Genomic DNA, 27,993 nt, shown 5'->3' on the forward strand with positions numbered 1-27,993 from the left:
CCTTTTGCTGGCAGGACTGATATAAACGGTGGACCTGTATTTTGCTTGGGCTGACCATTTAACATTATAAAATTAACAGATGCATTTCCCTGCTCGTACTCTTCATTCTCTAAATCGGTTCCCTTTCTTTGGGGGAATCCGTCTTTGTCTGGAAAGCATGCTTCATTCATTACTTTATTCAGGTTTCCATATATCCAGCCACCTGGATAAGCTATGTACCTTCTATCTATTGAGGTCATTAGAGCAAACCATGCTCCACATGAACCATTGTGTGAGAACGGTAAAGGATAGAATGGCAGAACTCCCTTCGTTTCTTGATAAGGAGGCAGTTGGCCACATACCCAGCAATCAGTCGCATTGCTGGTCTGGTGAGAATGGTGTAACATTCGAATAAATGTATTGTTACGTAGTGCAAGTCGATATGACAATTCATGGGGTGGCAGTTCACTAAATGTATGCTCTATGGTACTGTTACTGGAAGAATGGATATGTGAGGAAACGGGAAAGAAAACATGTAGCAATAAACTGATACCAATTATAACGATGCACAGAATAAAAAGAATGATCAAGGTAACTATACATCTACTGCGTAATATCTTGCAGTATTTTTCCTTCTTATCTCTCTTCTTGCTATTCTCATATGTGATCTTATACATGTCAGAAATCAAGTCTAACCGATTCACCACCGAGTGGACTTAGACAATTAAACTACGTCTGACTTACTAGATCTTAATTTAGATTTATACTCCTGCTGAGGGGTCTTTTCTAGCAAAGGTCAGTGTTCTGTTTAAAAGTTCCAAAGTTCCAAATAGTCCAAAGTATCTTTTGTAGTGATGAAGGTGAGTTCGGCCTTTACGTCCTTCCACCAACTTCGGCGTCTTCCAACGTGGCTCAAGGGGACTTGAACGATCAAAATTCCGGATGCATACAAAACTCTCGGGGACAATGGCGTTTTCCTTGACCTGGGTGTTGTCAGGGAAGGCAGCAGCAACCTGTGAACAACAAGAGAGTAGTGCAGAAATCAAGGAAGCCAGGTAATCTGTCAGCATGTTACTGTCAACATCAGTTATTTACTTAAGCATAGGTGTACCCCACATATTTGGCGGTCTACCGAAAACTACTTCATAAGGAGATAGGCCTGTTCTGGAATGAGCTACCATACGCATGTAAAAGAGGGCAACCGGCAAGGCCACCATCCAATCCACGCCTTTTTCTGTACAGATCTCAGCAACTTTTGTCTTAATTGTCTGATTATGTCTTTCTACAAGGCCTGCTGCTTCTGGGTGTCGGACACAATGGAACTTCCATGTATAACCTAACAGAAGTGACACTTGTTTCATTAATTCAGAGGAGAATGGCTGGCCGTTATCTGAATAGATCACACGAGGTAATCCATACCTAGGGAAGTACTCACGCACTAACTGTCTGGCTGTTGTCACAGCGGTATAACCTGGAACTTGGAACTGGATATGCTTCTGTCCATCTAGATAGTGCACACATAACTACTAAGACATATTTGTAACCTCTACATCTGTCCATTTGGATATAATCCGTCTGGAGAACCTCAAAAGGGTGGTCAGGAGGATGAAATCCGCCTTGTTCCACCGGAATGCCTTTACCTGGATTGAACCGGCAACAGATCATACATGTTCACAGATCATACATGTTCGCGCTTTCTGTTTCGCTGCTGCACGTAGGTGCTTGTTAAACCAAATGTTCTGTAAACTGTCTAGCATTTCCTTCTCTCCTAAGTGTGCGGGACTATGTGTTGTGTTGATTATTACTTGTACCATAGAATCTGAAAGAGACCATGTAGCTTTTCCCTTAGTCATCCAACCTTGGTCAGTCTGGACTCCTCCTTGTTCAGTCCAATTCTTTATCTCATCTGTTGTGGCATGTGTCTGTATGTCGAGTACATCTTGAGTGGGATCCCTGACTGTCATACATGTTGTCAATAATGGTACCTCTGTCCTTGTCGTGTCTGTTGGTGTCTGGGCTGTAAGTTTAGCTGTTCGGTCTGCCAGGTCATTACCCTGGGTAATGTTGTCTGTAACTTTATATTTATTTATATTTATATTTCAGGATAGGAATGGCTGTAGGTAAATGTATGGCTTCTAACAGGGCTTGAATTAGCTGGCTGTGCTGAATCTTGGTCCCATGGGAGGTCAAGAAACCTCTCTCCCTCCATAGTACCCCGAAATCATGAACAACGTCAAAAGCGTATTGTGAGTCAGTATAAATGTTTACTTTCAAGTGCTTAGCTCTTATGCAGGCTTGCGTCAGAGCGATGAGCTCTGCTGCTTGTGCTGACAGTGTGTCTATTTTCTGTGTCTCTATGACTTCTGTGGTCACGGCATACGCTGCTACTAACTCTCCTGCACTCGTTCTCATGCATGATCCATCTACATAGAGTGTCAGGTCAGGGCCTGGGAGTACAATATCTGTCAGGTCTTGTTTTGGTCTTGTCACTATATTCATTACTTCCACACAGTCATGTGGTGGTGCATTTACTGTACTTGAGGGCAAAAGTGTTGCAGGATTCAGAATGTTACAACGTCTATATGATAATATGGCGCGTGACATAATGCTCTTTTTAATTCCTCAAATGCCAAGGTGTGTTCTTGTGTCCTAGGGAGTACAGTCAGAGTGGCTGCCTCCTGTGTAGTTAACTGTATGAGTGGTTGGCTAGATATGCATACTGGGGAATCCATTGCCTACAGTAAGAAGTGAGGCCAATAAAGGCACGTACTTCCTTTTGTGTCTTGGGCTGTGAAAGGTTAGTAATGACCTGTATGTGATCTTGTGTTAGCTGTCCACCCTCCTTGGAAAGCAAGTGTCCTTGCACACCACTTGCTTTTCACAGAATTGCATTGGGGCCTTGTGCCCCTTGTCAGCCAGAAAATGTAGAACCGTCAGTGATGCATTTTCGCACTCTTTCCCTGAACGTGCTGTATCAGTACTGAATCAGTACTGAATCAGTGCTGTGTTGGCAGGTATATAAAAACTGTCCAGCTGTCTCTTTAATGCTTGACTGTAAATACTAGGGCTCACTGTCATCAATCTAGCAAAAATAAATTATATAGAAATAAATAAACAAATAAAAATGAATTTTCAATTCAAAAGCACAATTTTTATTTTGGGGAAACCTCTTTCCAAAAAGCTCTAAAGTTTACAAAAAAATCCTACTCTAAATCTCGGGAATAGTATGACCATACTACCTACAATATGTTCTCTAAATGTATTTCAATAAAATCCAAATTATTCTAGAGCCTCGCTACTCCTCACTCCTTTGAGAAGCAGCCCCTCCCTCTAGAAAGATGTTCGCGCTCGGAGTTTTGAATCAACTCCAAGCCGGGCTACACTGTGATCTAAAATTGAATGACTGCCAGATGCTGAACCCATTGCAAGAGCAAGACTCCTGCCAATTATGCTGTTTACACTACTGAAGGAAAAACTTATTCATTTGCAAGCGTGAATTTATCTGAAGTCAATGAAGCCTTTAGTGTTGACTGTAAGGAAGAACAATTTTTTTTTTTGTACACAAGTCAGAGGGGCTGGGGAGGTAACTTCGCTACGAACTCACTCCTTGCTCACCTACCCCTCCCCTCAGAGCCAGGAGCTGGCTCAGTGTCAAACATAACAAATAGGAGACAAGCCTCTCACTCGTCTCTTCTTCTCTAAAATTGGGTCGCTGCCAATGCTGAGCTCATTGAAAAGAGCCAAACGTCTGCCAAGTTTCATAAAGAGTGAGCTGCAAGCCTCCTCCCTCCACATTCGAAGGAAGCTAGTGTAAGTCGGAGCAGTAGCCCTCCCTTTACATAAACATTTCTCTGCGGCTCATCACGGAGGCTCTGAGAGCTGAGAACAGCTGCCAAGTTACTGAAGACAGAGCTCGGTCTCGTCCGCGGAAAAGAATTGGAGTATGGCCAATAATAACAAGACAGGCACGGCAAGAGGGAAAAACCCTCCCTTTACATAAACATATACTGGAAGCCAGGACCTTCAAGGTCGAAAAACACATTCTCTGTAATTCAAAACATATCTGTACCCAGGCCAGGGAGCTAAACCAACATTCTCTAATTTCACTGAAGCCAATTTAATAAGGACATATTTTCTGTAACTAAGTGACATGCTAGTACTTTAAAATAATCCTGTACTGCTACTTAAAAGCTCCACTTTCTAATAAACACTTTTGTCTAACTAATTCAGCTAGAAGGCAAGACATTTGAAACATGGGCATTTGTTTAGCAGGCAAATTAACACACAAATATGGGACAATGTGCTTCTGCACACAAGGCTATGCATTTTGCAGTTGAGAGAAAAAGAAGCGAATTATCATGGACTGTTGGGTTGGGACTGTTCTCTGCATACATCAATTGAAGTGTCTCCACTAAATGTTTATCTGAAACCATCTGTGTAAGCATTGCAGCCTAACTGACCTCTGAATCAGACATAATAAATCCTATTTTCAAAGGCTGGTGGACATATAACAGGCAGCATGTTAAATGAACACTGCTTTTACCGTGCAAGATATTACCTTTCTATCAGCAGCCTGTCAAAGTACATAGGTGAGCCTTGAAACTAAATGCAAATTAAACTAATGTAGGGGACACATAGCAATGCATTAAGATGGTAGTGTATTATAGCTATCAAAAAGGGCCACGTTCATTAATTTACAAATAGCCACTATTCCTAATTAAGTGTGCAAGCTCTTCTATTCTACCTATTCAAAAGGGCCAGATTCATAATTTTTCAAACAAAATAAATAAAAAAAAACATGTTTTCTAATTGAGTCTATTAACTGTCACAACGCTATTCTAAAGGGCAGCTTGCATTGGGAAAAATATTCTGTAGAAACATTCCTATTTTAAAAAAAACACACGTTGCAGTACACTAATTAATAGCACATTCTCTAATGGGTCTATTCTATAATTTCTTCTCAACCGTGAAAAACATTAAAGCACTCTCCGTGTAAAAACCCTTATCTCAATAAGACTGGTTTATTTACAACTACCGACCTCTGAGTTAAACACAATAAAATCAAGTGTTCCAAGGCAAACCCTTTACAAATACACTTCTTTACTCTCCATGCAAGATTTTACCATTCAATCTGCAAACTGACAAAGCACATAGGCAGACCCAGAATGAAAAGTCAAGGAAACCTTTATCTCAATTTTCAGAAATACGCCCATTGGATAACATGGCAAATCGCACCTCCACACAAAACATGCTTTTTCCACCACTTCCACAGCTCGGATCCCTTTCAAATTTGGCATCACAGTAGTCCAAGCTATTCCCTAAATCCTCACCAAAAAGCAACCAAATCCCTCCACTGGAACGGGTACGAATTTCCGCTCAAAAACACGCCCCCCGCAAACACCAAAAAACGCCTTGTTAAACAGCATGTTAAAACAAATACTGCCTACTCAGTACAAGATATTAACTCTTTGGCAGCTGAAGCACAATCATTCCCCAATGACTGCAGTACATGGGAAAGTCATGAACTCATCTCTCCACGTTATCACATAACACGTACGCACATCTTCAAAACGTTTTCTCCAAGTACTTGAAAGAGATCCAGCTCTCTCCTGACTAACGTAATGATAACAAGCTCTGCACAAAACATAACCACATGGCGCTATTCACAAGCCATATTTACAAGAAACTCAACATGTCACAAAAATGACACGCTATTCACAAGGCATATTTACAAGGCGCTATTTACAAGGAACTCCACAGTAAACTTATAGCTCTAACTCTAACTCTAGCTAGTTCTTCTGAGAGGACGTGATTCTTTTTCTTTGGCTTTTTCCTCTGCTAGTTTATTTCTCTCTACTTTGTTGAATTCTTTCTCTGATCACCTATGTGACTCTTTGCGCCATAACTCAATGGCATCTTTCTGAGAGGGTCATGACCAGGTGTGTCTCTAGGCGGGATGTTAACTGACTCTTCTAGTATACCCTTTCTGGTCCCTATCTGACGTAACTTTGAAAACAGTGGCATGTTTGAAATCAATACAATGAAAACACAATACACAAAAATAGACTGAAACAATCAACAATTATTCATACAAGAAACATTATAACACTAAAACAGACACAGTCTAACCTGATACATGGGATAAAACATGTACTTGAAAACAATAAACTTTGTGCACTGGAATACAGTACAACCATACCGGTCCCAAAAAATGAGACACGTCTTTACCGGGCCCACGTTTAACCGTGGACCCGTCTTGACCGTTTCCACTTTTTACAGTGGACCCGTCTTGAAACTTGATGCATTCCCCATAGTGGTACTCACCGGGAAGCAGAACTTGAAACTTGAAGGCCTCGGAAACTTGACTTGACTACGCTTGCGCCTTGGAACAGGTGGACCTCTGGAGACCTCGGACCTTGCTCTCTCACGGGCTGGGCTCTGGTTGAGACGATCCGCGTTCCTCACCGCCTCGCATGGATGCCTGGTCGCAGTCCGTCCTCCTCCTGGGCCTGAGGGAGTAGCGGGAAATCCCGATGGCGTGCGCACTTGAAGTCCGTCACGGCTGTAGAAGGGGGCAAAGACTAGACCCACAACTCCGGCGAGTGGGGAAAGGGATATGTCCCTGTAAGGGCGCCAAATTATGTGGTAAATAAAATATTACCCTGGCATAATTTCTATGCATTAACAATTATCATGCATCAAGTGAGAAGCAGAGTCCGTGGTATCTGAGTTAAAATGGGCTTTATTCCAATAACTCGAGTCATGGGAGAATATATTCCATCACCACTGAGGTTCAGGAAGAGTCTTCCAACATTTATTTACTGAACATGGGTTATATACATTTTATCTTGTACATAGGACGTAGGAAGGAACGCTCGAGGCAGAGCAGAGAAAGAAAGAGATAAGAACATGTGGGTGTACACTTTGATGAGTCATAGGTAGGTGATAGGTAGGTGTCATAGGTGGGTGGGTACTTAGAGGAGGAGTTTGGATAGCTAGCTGGAACTATGCCCTAATTGTGCAACTTTGAGCATGACGTGCAATTGACGTGCAACTGGGAGGAGGCTGACTTTCAGTCTAGAAGAGAGATCTTTAGTGTCAAGGCGACCAGCACATCTGGTACTATCTGATATCTTGAGTCCGGGATGTATTATCTGAAGCAGAGGTTGCTCATCACTAAAAGACAGAGAAAGCATATATTTCTTCGTGCATTGCATGAGCTTTCTATGGATGCAAGCACTGTAATTCACTTAAATGGAGACAGAATGGCTAGGCCCTATCTCCCTCGGACGGGTTCTGTGTACCTTCTTCACCAGGCTGAAACGTGATTCTGTAAAGCAAACAGATAACTGTTATTCATAATACTGTCTTGGCAGGCCTCTTGCTGGGCTTCTCTCGGCTGAGCTAGAAGTATGCGAGGTCGAAGGGACGTAACTGCAGCTTCAGTGTGTCAGGAGTCATGAAATGCAAATACATGGACCTTATGCTACTTTAACGTTTGGGAGACTTTGATGACTGGCATTTCTAATGCAGGACATGATTGCAGGGGCCTAGTGATTCAGGCCACTACGAGGAAGTGCATGGGTGACATGCACATGACATGTAACATAGGGTACACGTAGGGGACATCTTGGTCAGGCAAAATTTCATTTTCCACAAGTGCTCCACATTGAAGAACTCCGGGAGAATGGGATTCTGACTGAAAAGCGACATGACCTTCCAAGTGAGGCACCTGAAACCATGCGTTTGGTGTAGCTTTCCAGGAAGACTCTTGGGAACGTTTTGTGACTCGCATAAAGTCAGAACAGAATGTGCAGGTGGATATCTCCACCCGTACTGTTCTGACTTGATGATTAGAGCACTAATAAGAATGAAAGGTTGAGTTATGCAACAAGATGGGTAGGTGTAGAGGGAGGCCAAGATGCGGGACGTGGGCCACACGTCTCTGACGCACCCTAAACATGGTGCACGGCGGTACCATGGGGGTGAGGTGCAACTTCTAAAGATGGTGGCCACCGTTTGAGTAGAGCTTGCGGTTGTTGGAGGTACAGTTGGTGCCTGTGCGGCTCAGAGCTGCTGACATGGCCAGCAGCCTGGTGTCTCGGGAAATTTTGCTGATTGGGGGCGATTGGGCGGCCCGCTGCTGCGGCCTCCCATGACAAGGGAACATGCTGGGCCACGCATCCTGCATCAGATTGGGCCTGACTGCTTCGCCACCTTCTCCGCAGGGCAGCTGCCTGTTGGGTGAACCCTTCTGAGGGCTACCACTTTGCCTGCCCAGGCAGCCTTCTGCTTCTTTGGACAATGGGACTTCTCCTGGTGAGAGGCCGAGCATGTGGGGGTTATGTTGTCCCTGCCCCTCCCGTCCCAGTTCGGACTGGGTGTCTCTCAGGGAAAACAGTGCTGGGTGGCCTGGCTGCCTTGTCGACACCTTGGTTAAGGACAAGGGTATGAGCTCCCCATATGCATATTGATAAGTTCACAACGCCAGTGGGGGATCATCCCAGGCCACCCATTGACCTGCGGGGAGCGCCATCTGGAAACCAATGATGTATTGACCATCCTTCAAGCCATCCAGACCTCCTGGGAGGTGGTGGAGGCAAACGTCGATGAAGTGGGGATGGATGTGGTGCTCTTGGGCCAGGATCTTCAGAACGTTGCGGGTAGAGTGTCCAAGAGCGAGGAACGGATCTCCCACCTGGCAGATGAGATCGCTGATCTAAAAAAATCAGTGGCCAAGTTGACTACCACCTCCCAGACCCTTGAAGCGAGAGCAGAAGATGTCAAAGACAGATCTTGCCGCAACTATCTCCACTTTGTGCGGTTTCTGGAGGGGGTTGAAGCTTCAAGCCTCGAGCACCTTCTTGATACCTGGCTCAAATCCTGCATCACGGACAGCACCCTCACACCATGGTTTGTCATAAAGAGAGCTCACAGGGCCATGGTCCAGTGTCCAGAGTGGACTTCTGAGTGCTCCCAGCAAGGTCCACTTCTCTTTTACTAAAAGGACGAGGGACTTCTGCTGCTCTTGTGGTCTGGACCATCGGTGACCAGGAGGGCCCTGAGGTCTGGGCGGGATAGAGAGGAGGTTATTGATGATGCAGAGAATTGCCTGACTCATGGGGAACTGAAGGGGGGTCTCGGGTCAGAGCATGAAGACCCCACACCCCAGAGCGGTGCCCCCCAGGTAACCTTTAGGAGACTGCCCCCATTGTGGGACTGAGGGATAGTTCCTTACCCACCTTGTTTTTTGTCTCGTTGGAGGGCAGCTGGGTTTCTTGTGGGAGATGATCTTGGGGCATCATTCCAGACCTACTGCTGATTGATCCTCTGTAGGAGAAAGACAACCTCTAATGCCTGTTTCTATGATGCACGTTATGTTTGTGGGTCTATGTTGGGTTGACAGATGCTTCTGGGGTGGAAGTGTGGGGAGGGGTGAGTTGTAAGGAATGGGGTGTTCTGTTGTTTTTCTTGTGGGCAGGGGCGTAGCTAGAGCTTCTGGTGCCCAGGGCTATCCCTCAGATTGCCGCCCATGGCCGGGGGGCTGGGGAAAAAGGACAGCGAGCAGCGGGGGTGGATTGGCAGGGTTCAAGTTACGCCACTCTCTACTCCACTGCAGGTGAAAGCAAAGGTCGGAGCGGAGGTGCTTTGTGGGTCCACCCACAATTTTCACAGTGTGAACGCAGTCCACCCTGCCAAGAAGTTGGGCCACACAGAAATATGCTGAACGTGTCCCGGTGTCATTTTCGGACTCCTGGACCCGTTCAGCAGCACCGGCACATTGTCTGCTTTTCATTCCCATCAGCAACGTGCTGGAAGCGAGGGGGGCTTTTTTATCTTCACCTCCAGCTGGGCCAAAGATAAAGGTCAAGTTAAGGGGCCATTAGGCCTCCTTTTGATGGAGTGGCTTGGAACCTCACACTATGTAAATGCAACAGAGGGAAACAAAAGCACACAGCTTGTTATCTCTTCACAGGTGCTTAAGAGAGGCATGCATTTGACTTTATTAGGTCCCTTTATGTAAGTGTAAATCAGTGTACAAGATGTATTGCATGAGTCAGTGAGGGTTAAAAGGTGCAGCAGTCACATATCCTACATAGCTCACTGTGCAATAGTAAAAGGCTTACTATTTCTGAGCTGCAAGTAACAAAAGGATCTGTGTTCAAAGCAGTAACCCACTTTCCTTGCTACATAAAAAAAACATTCTATCACTTGCATATTACATGATGTGCTTTGCAAGCACATTAACCTTCTATACTACTTCGAGTCAGATCTGGGACTACACAAAACAGAATCTCTCCAAGAAATACTTTAACCACCTGGGTTATCTCACCAATTATTATTCCATGATATATAATGTGCACCTCTGCAGCAGATGTCTTTCCCCCTAAAAATATTAGAAAACGCAGACTTTGCAAACAATTAAGCATAAAAGATCTACCAACATGCTTCTCCTTGCTGCCAATTTCTTTGAAGCAGGCTTTTAGAAAATTTGTAAAATTAGTTTGAGGCATCAGGATTGCGCCATTTTTTTTAGCACAACCCCAAAGCGAAATCTAATTTGTTAAATCTCATAATGCGCTCAAATGCACTCATGATATGTGATGTCACTTACTGTGATGCCACGTGTGAGGTCATGCATTGTGACATCACAGGCTTTGATGGCACAGACTATGATGTTATTTGCAAACTGACTAACTAGGTTAGTCCCCCGTCCCCCCACATGGTGGAGCTGTAAGAAAGTCCATAGCGTAAAAAAATACAATTTACATATTTTTCCCACAGTGCAGGCAGTTTCATGTTTTCTCATCCACCACATGCATTCCAAAAAGGCCTGTCCCGCGCCCTTGCCTCTGGGTAACTTCATGTGGTGTCAGTCAGCCAGCACTGCAGTCCAGCAGTCATTCGAGACTCCTTTGAAAAGCACCACCACCGACCCACCTGTGGCCCCCAAGTCAAAACTAGAGATCCTTCCCACTGTCAGTGTCACCCATATTCAGTGATTCCTTAAACTGACAGCTGCCCTTAAGTTAAGTTCCTACTGCTGCTGTATAGAACAGAGGAATAAGAATTCAAATGTAATTCATTTTCACTTACCTTATTTAGGCTGTCAGTGTCATAGCTGCCAAGGTTTCAGATTGCTATGTGTGACATTTTCAGAATTTCAGTGTAATAATGAGTGACATTTCAAGGACTAGGAGTGACACTTTCTCCCGAGCAAAATCCAGCAATTAAGAGGGAAATATATTAAATTAAATTAGAGCAACAAGAAATTTGTAAAAATGCTGCAAAGCACTAGAAATGCATTAAGCCTCAGGCTGAGGGACATATAAGTCTAAGGCATAGCCAGCAGGTAGGGCACTGTAGTGTTTATAATTTTATAAACGAGTTTCATGCCTGCTTCCAATGCAACCCCTGAAGTGACAGTTTTGGGCTGATTGTTTTGGGCTTTTTTCTGGATGTGTTGGGTTTGCTGCACTGGGTTGTACTCTTGATTTTTCTTATATTACCATGCAGTAAAATCACATATGGACGCTGTCTTCCAGTACACACCCTAAAGTGTAGGTGTGACAGGTTCACTATATGGGCTACATTTTTTGGCATCGAATTCTGGTGCTGTGCAGCAGTTGTAAGATATTATTAGACCTCCTATTGCTCAAATGGGTGTTAATTCTGATATTGATATGTTTCCCTTGTCGTCTTTACTTGATTTTTACCTCGTGAGAAAGTGTCACTCTTAGTCGTTGAATGTCGCTCATAATTACACTAAAATTATTAAAATGTCAAACAAAAGAAATCTGAAACCTTGGCAGCTATGCATTATTGCCAGCAAGAACTCTTATTTTATGCCCCTCTTTTACTTCCAGGGCAGCTAAGCACACACTTACTTGAAGGGAAATTGTAGCTGTGGCCATCTCGCCTGGCTTGCCCCTCTCTCCCTGTAGTATCCGGCTGCCCACATCAGGCTCGCTCTAGCTGGCAGGCTCAGTTGCACGGGTCATCATGGTGGTGGGACAGGCTGGTTCATCGGGCGCATGTGATGCAGTGAGCCATTTGCGAGTTCAGCTGCTGCCCAACTGAACGAAAGTGAAAGCAGTGACTCTCGAGTCGACTCGAGGAGTCACTGTAGTAGCGTGTGGGCTGGCCAAACAAAGATCCCCAGGGCCGTCATTGGTAGTGCTTTCACGCTGCAAGATTGACGGCCCTGGGAACTACATAAGCACCACCACTAAGCTAGGTGGTGCAGGATTTAGTGCATGTTCAAATACACGTGCGAGCACTGGCTGCTCAGCAACAACCGCCACACATGTGCCTGCCGCCTCCAAAATTGTGCCGCCTGGGGTGGACCGCCCCCCTGCCCCTCTCTAGCTACGCCAGTGCTTGTGGGTTTTTACTTTGTTGATATATTGCACACTCACAGGTGCCCTCCACCAAGCGCGCTTTGATGGAGAGCTGCTGGTGGCTTCCATACCATGCCCTGGGACCCGGGCTACTTTACCGCCGAGTTTTCAAGTTTTGACATGGAACATCAACAGTCTTCTGTCCTCTGTTATGCTAAGAGAACATGTCTGGCAGTCTAGATGCTGCAGAAGACTCATCTTCTAGCACCAATTATTCCTTCTTGTGCAGGTTTGGTTATAACCGGAACTATCACACTGGGGTTGGGGTTATAGCTGTACTTCTGCACAGATCATTCCCCTTGGTGGTGTCTTGGACTGCCTCGGTTCCACAAGGCCGATACGGAGCTGTGGAAGGCACTCTATACAGCAAGACTGTCAACCTCCTCAGTGTATACCTACTGCCTCATTTCATTTGTTGACACAGACTCTCAGGATACTCACAGGGGTTGTTTCAGGGTTTTCCCAGGGGACTACTATTCTGGGAGGGGATTTCAACACAATGCCCCATCCTAAACTAGAGGCCTCAGACTCTCCGGCAGGTCATCGACAGTGGGGAGAATGACAGCTGGGTTTCTGGATGGAATCCCGGAGTCTCTGTGATGCCTGGCGACATTGGCTGGCTATGGACAAGGAGTACATACACACGGTGGCTTCGACTAGGACCTACTCGAGGATTGATCTCCTTCTTCTTCCTGCTACTGATATGCTCCGCACAACAGCAGCATGTATACACCCTAGAGACCTCACAGCTACAGACTGAATCCCTAACCTGTGCCAAGCTGTGCAAACATATCATCCCATCACTACAAAGAAAACCCTGGCTGCAAGTCCTAAGAAGTGTCAGGCTCTGGGTTCTTTGTAGTGCTCCAGGAGCATTTAGCAGAGTATGCCTTCTTTTTCTCTATTTCAAATTCGACCATCACACCACCTCTCATCTTACCCATAAGCATTCTTTGGGTCATTGCTTTCAGAGCAACTATTATACATGATTTGTTTTTTTTCAACTCTAAGGTTTGTGTTTAGAAGGGTGCTAAATATATATTTGTTTACGGAGTTACTGGAAACCTGTCAACTCCACATAATCACTGCCAGTGGAGCCCTGAGTCCACCTGCAATTCAATATGTCATACATATAACTTTGGACGGGGCATCCAACTGAGTATTACACATGTTGTACTCTAGGCAGGGCCACTGGAATTATGGGGCAGATAGAACCACCTTCTGTGACCAGAAAATTCACATTATTCGCATAATGTAACACATTTTGTGATTGTATTACTTGATTGGTTGGTCACTTGTAGGTCTCGGCTCTAGACAACATGCGCTGTCTCGAAGAATCTTGTTGTATATACTTTGTGGGCTTCAGCCTTCCCATTTGCTACGTCCGTCATCGTTCTCCTATTCTTTCATGCCATTTTGCATTTTGCTTCCCATGTTTAGCCATCCCCAAAAGCATGGCCCAGTTACTACTATCCATCCCCTGCTCCAATTTAATAGCCAGTTTAGGAATTTATTTTTGTTTTCACTTGCTACGAGCTCTCTATGTTCTTATCTCGTTTCTTATCTCGTCCTCCAATCACCCTTCTCCAGTGGTTACTTTTTCCTTCCCGTGCCTGCTTGCCCTGTGCTTCTCTGACCATTGCGAAATTGCTCTCCCCTACTCCCCACTTTTCCTTATCCCGTCCCACAGTCACTCTCCTCTTGCTGTCACTTGCTCCCTCCCACGCCCCTGTGGCTGCTTGCCTTGTGCTTCTCTGATCGTCATGGAACAGTCCCGTAAATCATGTTATCTTGTTTCTTCTTCCGTCCCCCAATCACCATCTTCCCGCTGTCATTTTCTCCGTACCTCCGTGGCTGCTTTTCATCTAAAGCTGTCTTATTTCCATGCCACAGATACTCTACTTTTGCTACTGCCGGATTCGGTCTTCTTGAGACCCCTCTACTTGGGCAGTCGTGCTGATACTGCAGTAAGCAGGCACTAAGGTAACGGCGAAGCACCTCGCAGTCTGCCATCACAGTGCAGCACTGAGTCGCGAGACCGTGCGAACAAATAGTAAGCATGTGGAGTTGTGGAGGAGACATGTTTCAGGAATTGACTAGGGGCCCCCCTCGCCTAGAGGAGGGGCGCAGTTAGTCACACCATGAAACCGAGCTCCAGATGGAGGGGCTGGTTTAAGTGATCAGATTCCACGATGACGTGTGTGTACACTTATCAAAACCGAAACTTACCACAGCTAGGTTATAAGGCGGCATCCCTCGTATCTCCTCCTCTTTGTCTCCTTGGGCCCAGGGAAGCCGCAAGAGCGTTGGAAACCACCCACCCACCCGGCAGAAGATCAAGGTGAAGGGCGGAGCGCTGCCAGTTAACACAAAAGGGGGCATGCGCACCAATGGAGTTTCAGCGACTGGATGGACCCCAAGAGGGGGTACGATAGAACTGTGCAGTGGATAGGCGGGGAGGGGACTGACCTGCTGGTGGTCCTGGTCTCTACTGCCGAGGGTAGGCGCGGGGAGGGGACTTTTTATAATCACCAGGTACATTACACAAGGTCAAATTAATGTTCTTTTAGGCATGGGGAGATAATGGATTTGCCCAGAATCACAGGATGTTGAGCTTATATCGTGATTCGAACCTTGGTTTTTTACAGTTCAAACTCAGCAGCTCAGGGGTGAAGGTACATACTTAAAACTAACATACTTGTGATTACGATGGCACACAAAGGTTATCTGGGATATCTGCTTCAGAGAAACAAGTGCTGCCTGTGAACTGACTTTCTAGTGCTTTGCATGTGCTTTTAAGATCTAGGAGGGGATCCCTAGTCTTAGATCTAGGGCAACTGCTGCACTAACACATTCTCTCATGAATTGCAACCTACAGCAATAGTGGGCAGTGAGAGTGAGAGGAACTGACCAAAAAGCACTTGTTAGGTATTTTCTCAAAAACATGAACGTTTGGAGCCTCTCTAGATGTTTGAATTGCAACATTTTCGCAGCATGTTGCAATTTACACTAGGATAACACTTTCTTCTTTTTCTCCTTATGCCTATTGTATTGCTTTGTGAACTGTAGATCAATATCAAACTGTTTATAGCTACAGTAAAAGACCACATTAAGGAGAACTATCTGTTTTTCCCACATCCTCGCCACACACATTCAAACACATTACATGGTATTACAATCGAATATTGTAGCATATAATAAAGGCGAGACCTATTGGCGTTGCCAATGCTTGTTATACATGGTAACTCTATGTGGACAAATATGTCACCTCATTCGTACCAGTTTAACAAACAAAATGTAACAATTAGCAACTGAAAGATGATCAGTCAACCTTTGCAATGGGCCTTCCACAGAATGGAAACACATCAACCTGTTTTTAATATCTTTTGATCTGTTTGAAGCAGGAACAAAATTATTTTTTTGTTTAGATCTGCAGATTACGGACAGATGCTTAGTTATGTGACAAATGCGGCAAATCCATCATTCTGCTAAAAACACTGCACCTGCAGAATTGCAGAATTCCAGTGGTTCTTACTATAGGCGAGAGGCCAATAGTAAGATCTCAGCCAGGCAGGAAACCTTTAGTACACGAGAAGGTTAATGTCAGCGCCAAGTCCATTCATGTTGTAAAGGTGTTAATGCTCTTTCCAGTATGCACTTTTTGTTTTAGCACGTGAAAGCAAGATATCTATTCTTACCATTGCCCAAATAAGGCACATAATATGCTTAACATGCGATTCTAATATTGGTTGTTTTCCATTTCAGATTATCTAGTTATTTGGGACTCAAAGATATTTACACGATGCATTCTGTTCTAATCAGCACGGGACCCGTCTATTTCTACGACCAGGTATTTATTTCACATCAACGAAAATATCGACATGTGTGTTACGAATGTACATTAATTCGACATGTTTGTTTTATAATTCAGCCGAAAACGAAAGCAAGTAAACGAGCAAAGAAAATGCCGGAGGAGCTTCCTGCTGACGTGAAGTTCCTGAGCGTGAACCCTCGGATTGCAGGGTTTTTAAACAGGTGAGGAGGAGGGTGCAAGTATGGGGCGGGCGTCTGCTGTGGGCATGGAGTATTACCTGTGTACACTAAAGCATCTACCCAGGGCTTCAAGTTGGCCGGGTCTCACCGGGTCTGAGCACCAGCCCAGGCAGTTTTTCAAAAGGGGCCTCGAAACGGGTCTCTATCAGGCTCTGCTTTGTGCCCTGGCACGTGCGGTCCGTTTTTGTCCCGGACTGCAGTGACAGTAGGCACATGGATGTGGCTGATCACACTGCTCACTTCTCACTAGTGGAGAAGTTACAGCGTCATGCCAGGTGAGCGTTGTAGGGGAAGGAAAATCCTTTAAAGAGAGTAATTTCTCTGGATTTCCCTTCTCTTTTTAAAACTCATTAGCAAAATCATTGTGATGGTGTCACCAGGGCATAAAGTGAAGCTTTGTCCATATTATATACAAGCCATAGTTGCTGCTTATTTATCTTATGCAACTAACAACCATTGGCAAAGCCAATAGTCCTGACTTCTTGTAGATATCATGTTACTTGTTGCATCATATAGCTGGATGCAACGACAGAAGCAGCAAAATATAAGTCGGGCGGCATACATTTTTAGCTTCCGTATTTTAAGCCACGTCCTTAATTACATTGGCCACGCCCCTTTGAGAGACCCCCAGTTTTTTCATCCCACTTAAAGCCCTGCATCTACGTAGGCCCGAAAATCTTAGATTGTTTTTTAATGGGTCTGTCCATTTTTCTTCCTAAACCCAAACGTAAGGCCTTATGCACACGTCAGTATGTCTCATGCAGTTGTGAGAAGGTGTGCCCATCACTCCAAACATCAGATTACAAATAAAAACTAGGATTAGATGTGCTACTCACACATGAAAGGGGAATCAAGGAGATCTCAGCTATAGGCAGCAACGGCATTCTTTGTTTGCTTACTCTTAAAGAGGGCTTAGTACATGCCAAATAACTTTTTAGTGTATGCAAACCGTTTTATTTTGTGAATCCGGAAGGTTTGCGACCGCTAAAAAATTCAGCATATATGGCCCTGCACGCCACATTCATTTTGCTGTTGAGTAAGCGCCTTGGCCTCACGGTGTGGGCCAGCATCCTGCTGGATGAAATGAACAACACTTATGTGGATATCTGAGTATTTGTGGTACTGTGGAAGATGAGTGCATCTGGAACACTGCGCTCAACTAAAAGCAAGGACGCCTTGGAAATACAATCCCAACTCGCCATTGTATGCTGGAGTCACAGGGTATAGGTTCTACATACATTTTATTTATTATTTTATTTGTAGTGTTTTATAAACCCGAGCATGACCTCCATGGCATCCGAACACTGTACAAAGAAAGAGCTGATGAGGATTGAAGTACAGTGAAGCATCTATCTCTTATGATACGCTGTACATAGAAGTCAAGGAGCAAGGTACAAGAACAATAGGATACAATATAAAATAGAGTGAATTACAGTATCAAAGAGTTCTTTTATGACACGTTTTTCTAGTGGTAAGGCTTTAACTTCCTTTTTTAAAAGCCTGAATGAGGTTATAATTCTCTGTGAGGGTGTTAAGGAGTTCCATATTTTTGGGTGAAGATCTGGCAGAAGTGTGAGGGATTTAGTACTTTTACATTCTTCCATCTTTTGATAGCTTGATCCTGTTTACCATGTATTTAAGACCAGAATTGTATAGAGCTTTGTGTGTTATGCATGCAACCTTCCGTTGGATCCTAGCTTCAACTGGGAACCAGTCGAGGGCTCTGAGTGATGGGGAAATGCGATCATAAAGACATGTGCCAGTTAAAAGTCTTGCTGCTGCATTTATTGTCGCTTTCATTGGGGCTCAGCTCGCTTAAGGTAGACCTATGAGTGTTGCATTCCATAGTCCAGTCATGAAAGCACCAGAGAGTGAACTGCCTTTTTGAGGTCTCCTAGCGGTATGGAGGGCTTTAGTTTTCTTAAAGAGTGCAGATGTAGACTAGTGCTTCTGGTTGCAGCCAGGGCCGGACTGGGAACCAAAACCGGCCTTGCAACGTGCTCGGTCACCGCCCCCCGGGGGTTAAGGGTGCCGCCGAGCTCTTTGCCAGGGCCGGTTTTCGGACGAATTTGTTACAGGGAAGATTTTTCGCTATGCTGCAAAAGAGGCCCTGTAACAAAATCTGCCCCCAGGAGCCCAAAACCGGCCCCCACCTGTGCGGCGCACCGGGGGATTGCCCGGTGCCCGCTACGGCCAGTCCGGGCCTGGTTGCAGCTTGTATGTGAACTTGCATGTTTAGATTTTAGTCTAGTGTGATGCCTAGTGATTTTAGGGAGTCGCAGATGGTTGGGGTGTAGGTTAGTGATTTGAGGTTATGGGTTTGTGGTTGCTGTTGTTGGGATCTAAGGGGTGGAGAGAAAAGAATGAATTTGTTTTTCAGCGAATTTAGTTTTAGATGGTTGTGTGCAATTCAGTCCTGTGTTTTCCTCAGGGTATCATCCAGGCTCCGGATATTCTCTTAAGAGGAGAGTTTGATGTAGAGTTGAGTATCATTAGCTAGGGTTGTTTCCCTCTGCCCTCGTAGGAGGGCATCAACAGGGGGGTCCACGCCATAATTTGACAGGAGGGAAGGACCAATGTGCATCAATACAGAGGAACAGTTTACATGAGTAGTGATAACAGGTACTTTAATAGGGGGTCGCATTCTAGTCTTCCCTGCACAGGGCAACACCTAGGCAGGCAAAGCTCAAAAGTCAGCAAAGCTTGGCAAGGCTAATTTGGCCGGGATAAATAAGCATTTATCATACATGTGCACGATACATTTCACCTCTCAATACAGATAAAAACTGAAAGAATAAAATCGTCTACTTAACATGTTATTATATCATGTACAGGTGCTCTGAAACAAAGTGAAATGTTCATGTTCTTCTGTTTTATCAGCCTCGGCAAAAGAAGAAAGTCCATCAGCGTAGGCGCTGCCGTGGAGAAAGGCGAGGCGTCGCAAGTGAAGGAGGATGGGGTGCGGAGGGAAAGGTACTCGGTTCTTCCTGAGATAGCTAACTCTACCACCTTCAGGCATGCCGCAGAGGACTGTCACCCCAGGCCTGTCCCTCCGGCACCGCTCATCCCAGGGGACGAGGATCTGCAGATGAACCCCTTCGATGAGTATAAATACGCCGCCCCCTCCATCCTCTACGAGCTCAGCAAGATGCTGCTGCTCTTCGCGCGCTACGAGCTGCTGTTCCCGCAGGGGCTGGTGAACGTGCTGACCTACAGCTGGAAGGAGCTCACGGAGGGCGCGGTGTACACCAAGCGGCACTGGCAGTCCTTGGCCTATCAGGGAGTCAGGCCGGGCATGGCCCAGCTCTCAGAGGAGGCCGAGGCCAAGCAGGCCGAGCTGGAAGCTCCTGAAAACACCGAGCAGAGTAGAAATAAGAACAGGAAGAGTCTGATGCCAGGAGAGACGTCAAAGGATCGAGGGACCCAGGATGCTGCTCCGAGCAAGCCCACTGGAAACAAAAGTGAGTACCCAAGAAGATGTAACGAATATGGAGGAACAGAACCTCTTTTGCATAGGTGGTTATTTGGATTTTTGCAACACCTGAAAACTAGAGTAATGCAGGTGGCGTTAATGATACTACCGAATGTTAATGGTACAATCGAACCATGTCAGTTCGTGATAAAACAGCAGCTTTTCTCTAAGTTTTATTGTCTTATATATCCATTTACTCCATTCTGTTTCTCTTTCTTGTATGTACTTGAGGGCTGATTTGATTTGTTCGAAGAAAGTACATGGGTCGAAATGGCAGTACAGCCAGTCTCTAAAGACACAAGCCTTATCTGACTCTTTAGTTTCTTAAAATGCAAATCTTTCTGGTCATTTCATGCTTTTCATATTGTTGGCCTTAGGTTGAAATGCCATTATCTGATAAGTGGTGTTTTTTTTTCTGGTAACCAACTTTATTGCCATTTCGTAAACAAAAACAAGACAGTTATAGAAAACACTTGAAGCACTGTGATGTATATGACAGTTCAGTATGTATTCACTTATTATCTCCCTAGCAATACATTTAAGATTGAATAAGAACAAGTCTGATAAGTGGGGTTACAGCAAAGGTCAGGGGATGAACTCAAAGAAAGTCACCCCCTTCCAATATATGTCCCCTCATGTTGATTCCCCCCTCCTTCTGTCCACTCCAATTCTAGTGGAAGTCTTGCCTTCCTGAATGCTATTATGGAGAGCTCACTCCCCACCCCAAGGCTGCCATTTTGAGGGAGTCTGCATCCTTTCCTCAGGCTGCCATTTTGGGATCCCACACCTTGCCCCAACTATGCAGTTTTGGGAAACCCCACCTGAATGTTTATTGACTAGCAAATTATCTATCAAGCTATGACTTTCTCAAACATTCACGAACTTCCCAACTCTCATAGTGAGTATCCCCACAATCTAGTACCAGCAAAATATAAGAATCAACCTGCTTCATTCATTAACTTACTCATCTGTTTATTTCTGTGTGCTTGTTTCCTAACCAAATCTAATCATCCTGAAAATTAAACTGCATTCTAATAATAATAAAGTCTTACGGCAAGGTCGCCAACCGGTGTCAGATCCTTTTACAGCTGCGCTCTCACGTTCGAGATGCGCATGCGCAACCCAGGGCACGTGACACCCACGTGCGCTCCCTGAACTCCATTTAACCATAACAGGAGGGCCCAGACACTCGCGCACCTTAGTGACGTCATAGTGTTGTGAGGGGTGGCTACCAGCCTGAGGAAAGCGTAGACTCCCTCCCCCGCACCCTTTAAAATACGGGATATCATATCCTGCCCCTGAAGTTCTGAGAGAGACCAATGGCCCCTCCCGCGGGCGGCCCCTTTCGTGAATGGGTCCGCCCCCCCGTAAGGACCTTAAAATGCTGCTCACCGATTAATGACCTTACCGCCACAGGCCAGGTAGTTGACCGACTATCTGGCCCCCCCCAAACCGCCTACACTGAAAGGTCATAAACTTCCTAATCCAAAAACCCTCTACCCCTGCTATTTTGTTCCCTATCCATAGGGCATTCCCTGACTCTGTCCACTGGACCCCACCCTGTGAGTAGAGCCTCTAATAAATGTCAACTCATCAATATCAGCCGACTGTTAGTCTACTTGATCCTGAGATGACCCCCTGTGGGCTATTCTGCAATTAATGTGTATGAAATAGTTTCTCAATCCAAGTGTTGATCCTCTTTACCGAGTGATTCTTCACCGAGTGACTCTGCGCACTCCCCAAGTCGACCCCCATTTCTTGCAGTCTGGGGAACAACTGACCCCCCCATGGTGCAGTCTGTGTTTTATATTTTTGCTAACTAGCTTGCTAGTGCTATTATCCCTTCCACCAGAACCCCCTTTGCCCAATTAACAAACCCCAATTGTTGTTACCCGCTGTCAGATACTGACTGAGGGTGTTGGGCGTGCCTATCGGGTACTTCACCTTCCCGCTCTGGACGGACAGACCCCATCTTTGGTGTCTCTGTAGTTGCTGTGACCGGGGGTATCCTGATACTTTCCCAATTGGTAACCTTATGCATATACCATGCTGACACTGGTGGCCCTGCGAGCACAGGCGCCGTTAGAAATACAATTTCCTGTGTCAGGAAAAATTACCGCCATTTTTGTGAGGCAATATCCCGCTCCATTACTGCGGCCAGCCCAATCACAAGTTTACACACCATAAACAATCAACTCTGTGCTGGCACCTCCTGCGTCTTTTGATCGCTCGCCCATCACATTTGCGTTGTTGCTTGTCATCCTCTACCTGACGTAAGCATCCCTTGGGCTGTCCACCTGTAGCAGCTGTTGTGATGTGGAGCACTCCAGATATCCACCATGGACCCGGCCATACATAAATGGAAAAGATAAACACAAACCATTAGTGTTTCTGGCGATAACAGCTGTACACGTGCTAGTCTTACATTGCCATCACTTGCTAAGTTTGATATACGATTAGCGTCAGATGCATACTCATACACACTTCCGACTAAGTGTTAAGCATAGCCTCAATTTGTGTCCCCTGTAGCGTGACTGAATTAGTGTTACGAAGAGTGCCCTGTTAAATGGCCATCATTAACGAACACCACCCAGTGTGCAGTGCATTGACCCAAAGCATGGGGTCCCCAGTGAATACCATAGCGCCCTCATGACTCCTTAAGGATGATTAGGATATCAGTTTAAAAGGAACAGTCTGTTCGCCAATGCCGCATCCAAGTCTTCACGCATAGTATTAGCACCCACATAACCACAACTTGATGAGATATACGTATTCTAAGTATCGAACCCCTCGCGCCTGACTGTTGGCTTCGACCGTGGCTGACAATGGTAATGCGCAATATAACTAAGGGGCAACCATAACCTATATATATTATTGTTATGCTACCAAACTGAGCATCATTCCCTTAACAGGTCGCATGTAACAGGTGTCCCTCCCGCTGCCACACATGAATTTCCAATCAATTCCTAGTATACCGCCACCTCTCGTAAATCCTGATGCAACATCAGTTTCAACAGATCAGGGTTTAATATGTTACTGTTCATTAACCCATTCTGCCTCCCCCAGTTCAGCCCTGGTCATATGCAAATCTGTCGGACCCCCCTGCCCATATAAGAGCACCAGCAGATCAGAGAGTATAGAGATCCACTCTACTATAGTGAGTCCTTTGCTTGCTATATGTCCTCTGAGAAGATTACCTGAAACTAATAGGCATACTATGGAATGTCAATCTCCTGGCTAACATTTGGTACGGCTGACTCAATTAGGCAATAAAACAGGGGGCGGAGGAATTTAGTGCCAAATGCTGTTAAGTAGGCACGCAAGTGCAAAGTGCACACAGGTGACCCAGAACTAGTATCGTCAATATTCCCGATAGCTATATCCCCTACGTAGGCACTTTACCATGTTACCGTTTGCAAGTAGCATTACTTTGTTCTGGGGGCATCAAAGGTTTTTTACCACTGCAACCAGGCTTAAATCGCCCTGTGCCTAGTAACTTGTGCTGCACGTTTCATAGTTTTGTCCTGTGATCAAATCGAGGCCTACCACCTAGGCAAGTACGCACGCAAGTGTAACTTGAAGCAGCAAGCCCACAGGTGACCCCGAACTAGTATTGTCAATAATACCGATAGATATATTGATTACATAGACCACTCTGCCATGTTATCGTTGTAGGTAGCATTAGCTTGGTCTGTGGGCGGATACCCAGGTGAAGCGGACACGCAATATTGTTTACAGAGATCCCTCCTGTTGAACCAGACAGGATCTATTATTTTATGAACAGTGAGGACATTCTGAAACAAAATTCCCCGCACCCAGAAAGAAATATTGTGGGGTGGCGGGGTCAGTACAAGGATGGTGTTAAACAGGGATCCGAATTACAGTTACCAAATAAATAGCAACCACGACTGTCTTGTCGCTGAGTCAGAAAGGAAAACAAGGGCACAGTAATTGTCATCCTAATGTCACAGCATTTAACCCCATGTGTGGCAGCTTTTCATGCTCCTTGCACTCAACCAATCTGCCAAATCATCGTTTAAAGTGTTCTTGCCCAAATGTAGGTATGCAATGGGCAGCATCTCTGAGATTAGAAGTAACATATTAAATGCCTTTAGATACACTGCATCTAAATATAACACATTGTAAAGCGTGTTGATTCTCCTGCAAATCTGTCATGGATACAGCCCTCCTGGGCCTACCTTGGACATTCTTGATTTAAATAAAGAGATAAAGATCTTCCAATTTCAGCAGGCAAATATTTGTGGCCCTGAACCAACACACCAAACGTAAGCAATGAAGACAACAAGAGTGACAACACCTCAGATTCTCACTCAGGTTTCAATAAGACATCCACTTGAGGACTCCCTTTTAGGTCCCAGTGGCCAAGCCCTGGACGTCATAGTCACCTAAGATTTGTTGCATTCAGTACTGCATAAAGTTCAGAAGAGAGAGTTGGATGTTCATGAGATAACCACATTGCGCACCACCCCTAGGATTGAGCAACATTCGCCTCTGGAACCCAAAGTGAATTGGAAGAGCCCTAGTATAGAGAGATAAGACCGTAATTTGGGGGGCGGACATGTGATTTTGATATCTGGATTGGGATAGTGCATGGGTAAAAGAGGGAAGGGTTTCCAATCAGTCCAATAAAAAAAAAAAACACATGACCGCCAGTGGAGCCAGTAGACTCATTTCCCCCGGTTAAATGGGTTGTTTGACAAAGCTTTGTGCCAGCCCTCGTGTTCTAGCTTCTATGAAGCATACTTTCACAACATTTTACAGCCATGCTGATTGAACATCATGTGTTCAATGAAACAATATTTAAAGGTTATCATGGTGCATAGCCAGCTCGGAAATGCTAAAATTCAAACTAAACCAAACATGCCGTCTACAACTCATCTAGGGTACCTATTGACCTTTATGCTGTGCTACGTCAGTTTTAGAAAGTGCATAGAATAACCAGTTTTGAACCTATCCTGACTAATGATGAGGAAAAAGGGGGCACAGCCCTGCTCCAGTTAAGGCACGAACTCCCAACCTCGGCAAAAGAAAACAAACGGAGATGTTATGGCATGACGTCATGCCAGGCGAGCCTCGTATGGGAAGTGAACTCCCGTGAAGAGAGTCATTTTTTCCAGTGATTTCCTTTCTCTTTTTGACATCGTCATCGTAGTGTCACCAAACTTCAAGTGGAAGCTTTGTACTATTGTATACAAGCCCTAGTTGCTGGTTATTCATCTTATACAACTAACAACAGTTGAAAACCTTGTAATTATGTACTTGTTGTATCATATATCTGGATGCAATGGCAGAAACCGCAAAAACACAATTAGGGCAGCACACTATGCTAAGCCCGGATGTTTAGCTTACGTAATTTTATACACGAATTTCGCAGTCCCTGCTTTCCATCTTTACAAATAGCCTAAATATAAATGGGGCCCCCCTATTTATCAAACCATTAATGCATAAACCCCAGCCATCCCAGACATGCCTTTCCAATAATATTGATGCAAGTATCAAATACTGCGCACCTACACTTATTTTCTTAAAAGCGGCAAACATGTCTATTTCGAAACATGGATCATCCCCGATATTGATAAACATGCCCACTAGACGGTAGCATAGGCTGCCAGATTCAATCTCCTTCGTGCCGAGAGAAATTCCCCTCCCAGACTCTCGTGGAACATCATCACCCTTGTTTCTAAGTGCTTTTATATATCGCCAACTTAACCTGCATCTGACAAAGTGCCTCACCAAGAAACAGCAGCGCTACATGGATAGAAATTTACCATTGGTCACGCTACAAAGGTATCGTGCATGTGCAGGCAAAACCTGATATCCCGCCTGGATCGGTACACAACATTTAACTTCCCGCAGGCTGCGCTGAATATCTCCAAATATACCTATGAGCTCTCATAGCGCTCCCCCAGCGCAGCTCGCCCTCAACGTTAATCAGATACACAGACAGTGAACACTTACAGCATGTCACATCTTTACGCAGCACTCCCCACTTAAGTTCGACCACCCAAAAGCATGCTGCTCGAAAAAAGCCCTTCTTTTTCAAATGTTCACCATCCCTGCTGCTGGCTCTTTCCACAGAAACAAGCGCGCGCAGAGTGCTGTGGGCCGTCGCGCTCAGAAATTAGTCATCTTAGAGGGAGCTCTACTGTTCCCTGAAGGAACAAAACATGTCTTCATAAGCTCCTTGATGCCCTAAAGCACCGTTCAGAGGTGCCTATGAGAAACAGCGGTAACTTTTAAACATTCTAATCATCACATCACTAATAGCGTCTCATAAATTATAATACTGTAAATGATAGCACGGAGATGAATCTAAGACAGTACTTATTGTCCCTCATGTAACCATAACCCAATACTGTAGGATTGAATCGGTACACAGCCCTCGCATCATAAATCTCGTGTATGCCATAATTACTCATAAACAACTGACGAGAAGAGAGCTAGACGCTCCGCCTGCAGCATTCTTAAACTATTGTAAAATTCATCTTCAGCCACTTTCTAGTATAATATATGGAAGAAAACATTTGCAGATTTAAATAAAACATCCGTCATCATTTAATTTGTCTTCTCCTACTTTCATTTAAGCGATCTATTCTCTGCCTTACATGTTTTAGAGTTCGTTTATCATGTTGCTGCTCTTAGATGAGGTCTCGGTTCTACCAAGAGCAGATACCCTCAAAAACTCCGTCCAAGCGATAGCTTTGGTCTTGTAACAAACACACGAACAGCAGAGTGCTATTGGCACCAAGCATCTCTGCACGACACGGGCACCGGCATTCTAACAATCACGTTGTACGCCCAAGATCAACAAACGGGGCCATGGAATACCATTTTGCCGACAGCCCATATCACGCAAGCCACTTAACTGTAAGATGACCAGATTGTTCCTTCATCTCTGCGTACGGCTGCCCACCGACTCCGCTGCTCCTTCACCTTGTACCGGGGGCTTGATGTTCGAGACTCGCCCACGGCTTCAGTCCATTTCACCATCGCACCGAGTTCCACCGCTCTCTGATCCATCAGCACGCCGCCTGAAAGAAAAATGGAAAAGAAAATTACACAGCCCCACGGTGGGGCGAGGAGCGAGCCTGGGAGCGCGGGCACAAAGAGGCCGCTTCCCGCGCTCCCCAGGCTCTTAACCCCTTCGCCGCCGCGGCCCCGCCCCCTCACCCCAGAAGTGCACAACTACTTCCGGGGCGAGGGCGGGGGGCATGCGACCACGAAGAGGAGCGGGGTGTGGGAGGAGCCGGGCCCCGCCATGCCTGCGTGGGGGCCGATTGGCCCCCCCTTCTCTGGAGTCAGGCCGGGCATGGCCCAGCTCTCAGAGGAGGCCGAGGCCAAGCAGGCCGAGCTGGAAGCTCCTGAAAACACCGAGCAGAGTAGAAATAAGAACCGGAAGAGTCTGATGCCAGGAGAGACGTCAAAGGATCGAGGGAACCAGGATGCTGCTCCGAGCAAGCCCACTGGAAACAAAAGTGAGTACCCAAGAAGATGTAACGAATATGGAGGAACAGAACCTCTTTTGCATATGTGGTTATTTGGATTTTTGCAACACCTAAAAACTAGAGTAATGCAGGTGGCGTTAATGATACTACCGAATGTTAATGGTACAATCGAACCATGTCAGTTCGTGATAAAACAGCAGCTTTTCTCTAAGTTTTATTGTCTTATATATCCATTTACTCCATTCTGTTTCCGTTTCTTGTATGTACTTGAGGGCTGATTTGATTTGTTCGAAGAAAGTACATGGGTCGAAATGGCAGTACAGCCAGTCTCTAAAGACACAAGCCTTATCTGACTCTTTAGTTTCTTAAAATGCAAATCTTTCTGGTCATTTCATGCTTTTCATATTGTTGGCCTTAGGTTGAAATGCCATTATCTGATAAGTGGTGTTTTTTTTCTGGTAACCAACTTTATTGGCATTTCGTAAACAAAAACAAGACAGTTATAGAAAACACTTGAAGCACTGTGATGTATATGACAGTTCAGTATGTATTCACTTATTATCTCCCTAGCAATACATTTAAGATTGAATAAGAACAAGTCTGATAAGTGGGGTTACAGCAA

The 27,993-nt window shown here is 45.2% G+C and overlaps 1 protein-coding gene across 1 annotated transcript in view; it reads left to right on the top strand.

Moving 5' to 3' along the window:
* Window positions 1-27,993, top strand: part of LOC144771243 (uncharacterized) — a 131,376-nt gene that overhangs the window by 34,375 nt on the left and 69,008 nt on the right. The window contains exons 2-4 of the mRNA XM_078655866.1: window positions 16,146-16,230; window positions 16,312-16,415; window positions 19,314-19,894. Coding sequence (XP_078511992.1) covers window positions 16,183-16,230; window positions 16,312-16,415; window positions 19,314-19,894 — 733 coding nt within the window. The 5' untranslated portion in view covers window positions 16,146-16,182. The remainder of the gene's footprint in view (window positions 1-16,145; window positions 16,231-16,311; window positions 16,416-19,313; window positions 19,895-27,993) is intronic.

This window comes from Lissotriton helveticus, chromosome 1_1 (genome assembly GCF_964261635.1).
Source record: "Lissotriton helveticus chromosome 1_1, aLisHel1.1, whole genome shotgun sequence".
Taxonomy (NCBI): Eukaryota; Metazoa; Chordata; class Amphibia; order Caudata; family Salamandridae; genus Lissotriton; species Lissotriton helveticus.